This window comes from Acartia tonsa, chromosome 6 (genome assembly GCF_053477335.1).
Source record: "Acartia tonsa isolate MP-2025a chromosome 6, ASM5347733v1, whole genome shotgun sequence".
Classification (NCBI taxonomy): Eukaryota; Metazoa; Arthropoda; class Copepoda; order Calanoida; family Acartiidae; genus Acartia; species Acartia tonsa.
The window spans coordinates 11,954,931-11,966,247 of NC_137265.1; the positions used below are offsets into that span (position 1 = coordinate 11,954,931).

Consider the following 11,317-nt stretch of genomic DNA (forward strand, 5'->3'; position numbering starts at 1 on the left):
GTTTTATTTCTTTATTTCGTACAAAACAGTTCATTTCTAAATTTTGTTGTGTTGGCTCAAAGAGATTTCATACACAGGAATGAGCTACATCCAAACATCGGATCTTGACGGGTTTAATTTTCACTTCAATTGATGAACCAGCTTCACAAAGATTTTTCAGCTTCTGTCCACCAAAGCGACTGTGTTAAAACCTGTTTTACCAAAAAAGATAACACTTAATTCAGCAATAGATGATTATGCAAGGATAAATAAAAATATACATGAAAGTTTAAAAATAGATGCTCTCATGGGAAAAAGGAATCTCAACAAAAACAAGCGCCATACTGAATGACAACATGGGTTATAGAGTAGCTGTGTTACTGAATAGAAGCTATATTCGGATGCGCAGCCATCTACAAGGGATATGACTACGAACAACCACTCTAAAAAAATATTAGATATTTTAAAAGTGACTGCATAATTAATTTTAAGGAGAGCGAAATATCATAAAACCATTCCAAAGCTTACGTGGGGGTTACAACCATGTGTGGAGAGGGAGGGTGGTAAGGAGGTATTTCTCCCCTCCTAAAACTTTAAAACCCTAAATTTTATCCGCCTCAAAAATTTTTCAATTAGTTCATTACCCCCTCAAATCTTTAAAACTCCTCATGTATTCCTTAAAAAAACTTGGTTCCGTAACTATTCGTCCTACTTATTAGAAAGCTTGGATGTCCGCGATAATAGTGCAAGTTGAAGAAAACCAACAAGTTTATTCAAAAAATATCAGTCATAAAAAACGCTGCAAGAAACAAATCTTACTCTAATTACAACGAAATAATTGCTTAATTAGTGGTCTTTTGACTTTAACATAACATTCGATATTTAAAGAACGAGAGTTCTTTTTAAAGCGAAGATTTTATACATTTTTAGTTGTGAATTTTTCCAAGTATAGCTTTCATTGTAAATTGATGCATATTATTTTTTATTTTCAAACCTTTCATTAGGATTCCCAGCACACCTGATCTGAAGGCTAAATTGGTCCTGCGGAAGATCACACGACAAGTTGATGAAAACTAGTAAAATATGATGCCCAGGGAACCCAGAACTGGTTTTGGTTAAACTGTATGAGTAGCTACCTTACTATGATTATTTTTTAAATTACCTTTTTCACATTTTTTAACTCTAATTTGAATTATTTTGTTATTTTTTCAGTTCATAAGTCACTTGGGGAGGATCATATGCATTATGACTCCTCTTTAGGGGTTCCCCCTTCCTTTCCCCAAGGGTACCCGGCCCTCCCCCCTCCAACCATTACTATATAAAATTTTCTCTATTTAACACTAATTTTCAAAGTAGTAGGAGTATATTTGTATTTATATTTATTATTTGGTAAATTCACTCACATTTTCAGGGGCATGTGGCCCACAGATAAGAAAAGATAGTTCCTTATCTGACATGTTTAATTTTTTTTCTTCAAATCCCACACCATGATAGTCCTTTTTTTGAAACTTTACAGCTTGCTCTCTACCCCCAACAACTTTATCATAACCATCCCTAAAGGTGTGATTTACAAACCCCATCATAGCATGCAACTCTTCATCAGGACACTTGTCAAGAACTTTGACATCAGTTTCTTCATTCAGAATTGAAGCTTCAACTGGTCTATAGAAGTTTCTGGCAAGGTTCCTGTTGGAATCATAAATTGTGGTATATATATCATGACTTTCCTTTAAGTTTCCAAATGTTCTTTCCCCCCCCCCCCCCATAGATCTTTAGGTATTTTCAGCAGAATCATTAACTGTAGATGTGATCTCGCTGAGAGGAACATGACAAGGGCAAGGAAATAGTGCTGACAATGTCTGACAACCCAGACGTATTAACAAAAGACATATTATCAGCAACAAATAGAAAGCTGATTCTGTTAAGCTTTGTAATTTCAAACAAAATTGACATATTAGCATACGTTTCTTTGCAATCAGGAAGAACTGCTATAATCAAGAGTCTTTTAACAAAGGTTAGTTTAAATGCACTTATACCTCCTCCTTCCTTATAAGTTGACCTTTTACCATCAAGATCAGCTATAATCTCATCATCTTATTCATTAGAAGCTCTATTTAACTCTGGATTGTAGTTCCCTGGAAGTACAGTCATACAACAAGCAACAGCACCATTTTTAAGTTTATAACAAACTTTTATCATTCAGAAGCCATCCAGCACTTGGCAGCAACCAGAGAGAGCATGCAAAGAATAAATTTTTATAACCCCTGTGAAGTTAAGAATTTAATTATTGTTTCATTTCACTAATAATCTGAGAACATTAACACAATGCTTAAATTTCTATCTAAAAGAAATCCTAAATATCCTAAATTTGAAGAAAAATTTAGGATATAGTAATCATGTTTATCTGTGGGTCACAAGCCCCTATAAATGTGAGTGAATTTAACAAATAATAAATACAAAAAAATCCTTGAAAATTAGCATCAAATAAAGAAAAAATTCAGGATTGCGGGGCGGGGGGGGGGGGGGGGGGGTTGCAGGGTTACCCTCAAGAGTAGTCAGAATACACATGATCCTCCTTAAATGATTCATGAACTTAGAAAAATAAAAAAATAATCCAATTCAGAATAAAAAAAATCTGAAATATCCCAAATTCGATGAAAAAGTAATTTGAAAAAAATCATAGTAAGGTAGCTACTCATACAGTTTAACCAAAACCAGTTCTGGGTTCCCTGGGCATCATATTTTACTAGTTTTCATCAACTTGTCGTGTGATCTTCCGCAGGACCCATTTATCCTTTAGATCAGCTGTGCCAGAACAATGAAGTATAGTTTTTAAAGCTTAAAAGTCGACACCACCCCCTCCCCCCATTTTAATTTTAGTTTAAAAAGAAAAACTTTTTCAGGGAGAGTCATTTTTTTCTAAGGCGATTCTCTTAGAAGGGTTGTGGAACCCCCCTCAAAATAGTTATAAACTTCCCCAGGACATTTGAGAAGCTACAATGTAAAGGAGAACCGTACCGGTTTAGTAGTTAGCAATATCACACAGACATCCTGTTACTTTTATATCAGGAATAAGGTATAACCAACAAGCAAACTAAATCTAAAATAATATTTGGGGGGTAAATGGAGAGGTCGTCAATTTTATGATGTGTTGCCCCCCAACGACAGCTGAAAAACACGTATAGGTTTCGTGATTTTCTTCCGAATTAATTTCGTTATTGGTATGAGCTGCTTTTATAAATGTGGATTAAAGTTCTTTTGACCTACTAACTTACATTTAAAGCTTAGCTACAAATGCTGTTGTTCTTGACTTAATAAATTCTTAGGCAGAAAACAAATTATACAATATTTTATGCAATTAAAATAAATATTATTTACATAAAAATCAAATTTCACGAAAACAAATAAAAGATATTTTTTACAACAATATTTTCATACATATATACAAAAGGTATTTTAATTGCGTTTTTTTATTGAAATAATTTTTTGAAGCAGCTTATAGTCATACAATACAAATGAACAATGATAGGCCAGTATACATTTTACCATTGATCAATTATAATGTATGCTGTCCTAGCCTTGGTCATTGTCATTGTATGACTTCATTTTTTATTTGGCACTATAAACTGCTTCATTTTTTATTTACTGTTGTCCTGGTGTAGTGTTTTTACTCTCCTCTTGCTGTTCTTTCAACGGATCTTGGTAGGTAAGATCTCCGAACCAAACCTGTTTCCGTGGCGCCACTTTGGGACCCTCGGGGTATTTATCCAAGTTGTGCGCAACAGTTGGGGAACCAGAGTTCATTTCGTTTATTATCGGCAATATTTCACCAAAAGATTTTGATTCAATTTTTGTGTCTGTTGGTTCTTGTCTGTTGTTCTCTGACCCTTGAAAGAGAGGAATTATAAATTATTTGTTACAAAATAATGCAAGTCATATTAAAAAAATAGTAGCATGCAAAAACTGGTTTGAGGTGGGTGTAAGGATATCAAATTGATCCAAGATATAAATTATAGATTATAAAATTTTTATATGAACAACAATATTGGAATTATGTCAAAAAGGACAAATGTATACACCTTCATAATATTTAAACAATTTATATGTTTGCGACTTCTTAAAAATAAAGACTAATGGCCTTTACATCTCATGTTATATCTAAAAGCTTGATTTTATGGTTAACAACAACAAATTATACAAATAAATTAATTAAAAGTCTATAGTTATTTCTCACATCATATTATAAACAGGTTTCCGTGGATATAGAATGTACAATTATAAGATTAAAACCAGTTTTTTTAGCCCTGAGGAGCCAAAGGCATGGGCTAAAAAAACTGGTCTTAATCTTATGATTGTACATTTCTATATTTGTAGAAAACTGGATATAATACAATGCTAGACATAGCTTAATTGTATTGATGAGATTTGGTTCCTATCCACCGGATAGGAATGAATATGAGAAAAAGAATATTTACTGGTAATTCTATCAAACTTAAATTTTTGCTTATTATTTGGATTACCTGATTTATGATGATTATTCTCTTTTTCTTCATATTTCTGCTCATATGGTTGGTGTGATGGTTCATATGATTTAGTCGCTGGTATAATTGTCTCTTTGTAAATTTTTCTGGTTGTATGATAAGGTGTTGTATTTTTTTTAGTTGGGTAAGAATAAGGTGTTGTGTAATAAATCTCTTTGTGGATATTTGTAGAATCTGTCTTTTCAAGTGAATTGTGTACCATTGTATCATGTAAACTGGGTACCATTGGATCATGGTCTGTTTGATATTTGTTATATGGCACAACTTCAAGAGGATTTGCTTGTGGAGCAGTTGGAACTATGGGAACTTTGAAAGGTACATAAGTTGCCTTTGTTGTCACATGCACTGCTTTTGGGTATGTTTTATAATCTGATTGTGGCTCTGTAGGTCTTACAGTTTTGGTCTCCTTATAATTGTCATGGTTGTATAATTGTGGTGTTGTAATTTTTGTTGTTGTTTTATAGGGTTTTGTATATGTTGTTTTTGTAGTTGTAGTAGTGTAAGTTGTTGTAGAGGTTGTGTAAGTAGTTGTTTTTGGATAAGGTTCAGTTTTTCTTAGGTATGAAGCAGATGTTTTTGGATATGTTTTGGTTGATTTTGGGTATGGTGTTGTTGTTTTTGGATAAGTTGTTGTTGTTTTTGGGTATACCTTAGTTGTTCTTGGATATGTTTCAGTTGGTTTTGGATGATAAACTACTGTAGTAGGTTTTTCTGTAGCCTTTGAAGAATAATATGATTTGTTTGTTGTTTTGTAAGTGGGTTTGTAAGTTTCCTTTTTTACTGGTTGATATGTTAGGTAGTTATTATTGTAATTTTCAGTTGTCACATAATTATCCTGAGAAGGTTCATAATTGTTGGTTTTTTCTTCGTAAATTTTAGGAATTTCATAAATTTTATCATCTAGATCTTTTGGTATTTCATATGGTTCAACATTCCATGCAATAGTTTCTTCTTGAGCATTAATTTCATCGAATTCAATTATATCACCAGCCATCTCTCCATAAGACTTTGGCATCTAGATAAAAATATATGTACATAATTACATGAGAAAAAACACACAAAAGTATATTCATAATGTATGTATGTTAGAGATATTGTACAGTATTTACAGCAAAGATACATATATACAGAAAAATCTAAAATTATAAAGAAAAGAATCTGTTTATTAATATGAATAGATATGAATTACAAATGATTTAACAAAAATGTTAGGAAAGCTAATTTTGAGTTTATTTCACCCCACATCCATCCTAACCCTTTTATTTCTTATATGTTGGTGCTTCATACTTTGGCTCTTCATACTTTGGTTCCTCATATTTTGGTTCTTCATACTTTGGTTCCTCATACTTTGGCTCTTCATACTTTGGTTCTTCATACTTTGGTTCTTCATATTTTGGCTCTTCATACTTTGGCTCTTCATACTTTGGTTCCTCATATTTTGGCTCTTCATATTTTGGCTCTTCATACTTTGGTTCCTCGTACTTTGGCTCTTCATATGTTGTAGTATAAGTAGTTGTTGTTGTATATGTGGTGGTAGTTGTATACGTTGTAGTAGTTGTTGTATATGTTGTAGTTGTAGTGGTAGTTGTATAAGTAGTTGTTGTGGTGTAAGTTGTAGTTGTTGGATAGGTTTTGTATGTCTTATAATAATTATAGTAAGGAATATTTGGTGGATCTGTTTTGTCATAGACAGTTCTGAATGGTATATTAGGGTCATGTTCAGCATCGTATTTTTTATAAGGTAGGAGTGGTAGTGGGTTTGCAGGTGGTGCAGTTGGTAAATAAGGAGTAGTGTATGGGACATAGGGGATATCCTTTGTAGTTTCTGTTGTCATGTAGTATGGTTTATAATATGTCTTGTAATTAGGCATAGGTAATGGTTCTGCTGGAGGGATAGGTGGTGTCTGCCTATACTTGACTGGTTTGTAAGGTCTTGGTGTGGTGGTTGTATAAGTTGTTGTTGTGTAAGTTGTTGTGTAGGTGGTAGTGTATGTTGTAGTGGTTGTGTAGGTTGTAGTGTAAGTTGTAGTGGTTGTTGTGTAGGTAGTTGTGGTTGTGTATGTAGTGGTTGATGTTGTGTAGTAGGTTGTTGTAGATGTTGTGTATGTAGTGGTGTAAACTTGATTTTCATGGTAGTATGGCTTGTAGGTTGGTTTATAAGTAGGTTTGTAATATGCCTTTTTAGTTGCATAGGTTTGGTACTTCTTTTTATAATCTGTAGTTGTTGTGTATGGTTCAGTAGTTGTTTCATATGTAGTTGTCACTTCATAATATTTGTCTGTTGTTGGCTTTTTATAACTGTCATAAGCAGGGGGTGGTGCTTCATACTTTACCTCTGGTTTGTAATCATCTTTAACTTCAGCTGCTGGCTCATAACCTTTTTCTTCATAAGCCTATTGGATAATATGATGGAATTTATGGTTTTAAATCAATAGATGTCACTTAAGTTAATTAGGTCTTTATCTTATTAATTATCATTTCAAACCCCCCTGCCAAAAATCAGTTCTAATGTGGTTTATGATTTATGTAATTTCTGCGTAATAATAACTAAATTAACCTAAACTAAACTAAACTAACCTACTTTAAGATTGATTCTATTGTTACTATTGTAAATGGTGATACTTACTTCCTGTGATTCATATTCAGTCAAAACCCCACTGGAAAATAATTGTTATGAGTGTTTAGAAATTTATATTAAAGAATTGTATTCAGATTGTAAATGATTACCTGAAACAAGCCAGGAAGGGGAAAATTAGGAAGGAGAGGTGCATTTGAAGGTTTATCTACTTGGTTATTACAATTGGATTAATTTAAAAATAAAATGATTTCTGTCAATATTAGATTTATTCTTGACAGAATTACAATTGGAAGAAAATCTGACAATAATTTATGATAAAATCTGAAAACTGTTTTACATGTCTATTAATTTGGCAGTCTCATATGATTATCTCTTACAAACTAGAATATAAAATCTAGAAATATAGATTTTTTGTAAATATAAATTATGAATTGTAATATTTTTCCTAAACGTGTTATCCAATTATTTCTTTATCACACTCTCCTCCTGTGTAAAATTGTAAATGAACTGTTTCCAACTATAGTATCATGTTACTTCTTCTTGTAAACTTTGTTTTAGTTTACATTTTTTATGCTCTTTTATTCCAACATTTTACCTTAATTAATCATTTTTTGTCATTTTCAAGATCATGAAGTTTTTTCTGACATTATCGGGCAGGAAGTGGATGTTGTCACTGATATTGCCTCTTTGGGTGAGGGTACTGTTTACATCAGGTCCAACAAGCATGAAAAATGAGGAAAGTAATGTCTTTTTATATTTAATCATCTAGGGTATGGCAACAGACAACCAACCCTTTGATAGTAGGACCTTTGTCCAAAAGTCCTGACAGTGAATAGCAATGAGTTTTTCCTGCTTAAGGGCTAAGGCATTTACCCTACTATTATAATTTGGCTGACAGCAGCAGTGGGTATAATTTTTAATGTTTTAAGTATGGAAGGGTTTGGTATAAAACCTAACGTCTTATTGAGAGCAAGCCTTTGCATTTTATATGTTGAAAAAAAATTTTTCTGGTGGTTCATGTGTATTTTTAGAGAAAATTACTTTTTCTAGTCATAGCAGTCAGACCGCTCCTTAACCGCTTTTTAGTGGCCAGCCGCTAAATATTAAAACAGCTGTAGAGCAGCCAATTTTAAAGCTAGGATAACAAAATTTTTGAACAAAGTTTTATTTTTCATAACAAAAAAATTACTTTTTCTTACCATCGCCAAAAAACGACAAATAACAGAAACCGCCATTTTCTTATCACAATAAAAGACTAGATAAAAAATTTGGCTGGTAAAGAGCAGTTTTGAAATTTGGCAGCTGGCAGCTTATAAACGGCAAAATTACAGGAAGGAAATAGAAAATCGGTCAAGGAGTGGTCGAATGGTCATGACTTTACTATTGACAGAAGTTCATTATTGCTCAAGGATTTACCAAAAAAAATTATAGGTCTCTAGCTGTAATATGAGCCAAGATATTCATGATATATGTCTACAGTAAAAGCTGGACAAAAATCATCCATAAAATTGGTCAGGGAGCAGTCAAATGGTCATAACACCACTTTTTGCAGATGTTCATTGATATCTAAGCATTCACCAAAATAAATTTAGGTCTCTACCTTACACACAAAAGTCATAATGTAGAAATTAAGATTTATTTAATTTTTTTTCTAATTTTGGTGCTACCTAATCAACTTTGACCGGACACCATGACCAACACAGACCAGATATCCTTATAAAATCAACTCTTGCCGATGTATAATTACTAAACTTAAAGTCATGAAGTCACAGCTCTCTATCTTGCCTACAAAAAAAAAATGACATGGAAAAAACTAAGGGTTAATTTGACTTCTTTTTTCGGACACTTTTACCAACTTCTTCATGTTTAGAAGACAAATTCTCATTAAAATCCCCAACTGATGTTATTAAAGTTAGTTAGTTAGGGCGGAATTCTTCTTTAATTCCGCCGCTAACGCCCACTGTGAGATATTAGGTTAAGTAACAGACAACCAATCCTTTGATTTCGCAACCTTTGTCTGAAATGTCCTAACTGTGCATGGAAATGATTTGCGCCTGTTTGTGGGCCAAGGCATCCCCCTACTTCAACTATTCATGTTGCGCACCTGACATAGCAGCAGTAAAAACCATTTTAACGTCTTTAGTCATGACGCGGTGTCGGGCCAAGATTGAAACTAATCAGCTCCCCGACGACGAGCGGATGCACCAAGTGTTGAGCCTCGGTCTTGGGTTAAGTTAGGTAAAACACTGTTGACCAACTCATTACTACTGAAAGACAAGGGGCATGCAATCAAAGAACATTGGAAATATTTAAAGAATAAAGACATAATATATAATTTTATATTTATTCGATTTTCATATAAATCTTCCATAAAGAGTTTAATAACATGAAATAATTTACATTAACATGCTTAATTTACATTTAAACATTTTAAATAATCCTTTGTACTTTTACAATCTTTTTATGCATTACATTTTTTATAAATTATACATATTATTAAATGCTTTAATTATGATCAAAGAACTTTATTTTTTCAGGATCAGAGGGATAAGGGACTAATAGTTATTTGTTGCATCGTGTAAAAGACAGCTTTCTGTGGACATTAAAAAAAATTATAAGATTTAAACCTGTTTTGTTAGACCTGAGGAACTGATGGCCCGAGCTAACAAAACTGTTTTATGATTTTTATTTTGACATCCATGAAAAATTGTCTGTAATTCCATTCTATATGTGTTTTTTTAGAATGCCTGAATCCAGCGGTTATCAATCGGTTTCGAAGCCATACTGAAAATAATCTTCCAAATCAAATATTAAAATAGTGCCTTTGGAAACTTTTGTGGAGAGAATGTTGATTTTTACCATATCCTTTTTCTCTCTGAATGTAAAATTTCAAACTATTATTAAAAGTGGCTCGATAGCATAAAAAGCAATTTTAAAATCTTGTTCTCATAGATTATTGATACAGACTAACATTCTCTGTACAGAAAGGCACAATTGATCTAGCCGTTGTAGAGATCCTAAGTATAATTCATCTATAACCTTGCAATCTATAAGATATATATATATATAAGTATATCTATCTCTAGGTTAACTAAGATACAACATATAGATTATCCTTATTTCAAGGATCTAAAGGCTAGGGATAAAAGAGTGGCCGATAAATTGGTGTACATCCCTAATGAAGATACACAAAATTATCCCTTCTGTAGATTACAATTAGTAAAACCAATAAGAATCCACTAATGTCCCCAAAGTTGTTAAGCAAATAACCTATGTAAAGAAAAAAAATATATTATCGTCAATTTTTATGCGCTTTAAATGTAATTCATAAAAAAACAAGTGTTTAAAAAAATTAAATTCCCTAGTGTTGCCGCCAAATTTTGACTAATGAGAAGGCTGCATTGAGATAAAGGAATGGTTGGAGTGTGACGTAGGGGAATATTTTGGACCAATAGGAAGACGCGGCGGCTAAATGAGCAACCATATTTATCTTAAGTTTATTGTGTGTGTGTGTGTGTGTGAGTGTGTAAAAAGGCCAGTATAGAAGCATATTCCCTAGGGACATGATGTACAGACAATATGTGGCCGCTAATAACAATCAAATACAGGAAAATCAAATTTTATTAAAAGTTTTTTTTTTTAAACGAAGGGAATTTTCATTGAGAATAGTTTTTCAGCACATGTATTATAGACAGGTTTCCTCGGATATTTAAATGAAAAAAGGTTATTTTACGGTATTCTGTTGTAAGAATCAATTACAAAGAAAATCATATTCATTTAAATGTGTTATAATTAACAGGTTTTTTTCTTCATTCGCCGTGAAATAAACAGAAAAATATTTATATTGTGAAAAAAAGTTATTTGAATTTTGATGGAACTATTAATTGTTTAGATTATTTTTGCTAAAACTGTAAAGAGATCTGTCCGCATGTCCCTGAAAATGATTCAAGAAAGCGTAAATTCTTTTTTTTTATCGGATTAAACAAAAACCAAATATTCTCCAATAATCCCGAAAAGGACACAACCCAATCTTTCCAGATTTTGTATAATTTTTTGAGGAACACGACTCCAGTGACGTCATATTTTTCTTTCCCGAAAAAGGGAAGGGGGGAAGAAAATCTCTTCAAAAGAGATGGGGAAACCCCCTTTTCTCCCATCTCTTTTTTTCTTCCCCCCTTCCCTTTTTCGGGAAAGAAAAATATGACGTCACTGGAGTCGC

At 32.6% G+C, this 11,317-nt stretch overlaps 1 protein-coding gene across 2 annotated transcripts; it reads right to left on the bottom strand.

Annotated features, from left to right (window-relative positions):
- Positions 1 to 3,321: 3,321 nt before the first annotated feature.
- On the bottom strand, positions 3,322 to 7,626 carry LOC145321860 (uncharacterized). Of its 2 annotated transcripts, XM_080163490.1 has the most exons (6): positions 7,544 to 7,626; positions 7,248 to 7,303; positions 7,147 to 7,177; positions 6,854 to 6,913; positions 4,500 to 5,535; positions 3,322 to 3,866 (listed from the first exon to the last, which is right to left on the bottom strand). In XM_080163490.1, the coding sequence occupies exons 2-6, from the start codon at positions 7,289 to 7,291 to the stop codon at positions 3,622 to 3,624; spliced, it is 1,416 nt and encodes a 471-aa protein (XP_080019616.1). In that variant the 5' UTR covers positions 7,292 to 7,303; positions 7,544 to 7,626; the 3' UTR covers positions 3,322 to 3,621. The 2 variants fall into 2 exon arrangements, with proteins under 2 accessions (XP_080019616.1, XP_080019617.1); XM_080163491.1 differs by lacking the exons at positions 3,322 to 3,866; positions 4,500 to 5,535; positions 7,544 to 7,626 and having other exon boundaries at positions 5,663 to 6,913; positions 7,248 to 7,524.
- Positions 7,627 to 11,317: the final 3,691 nt, after the last annotated feature.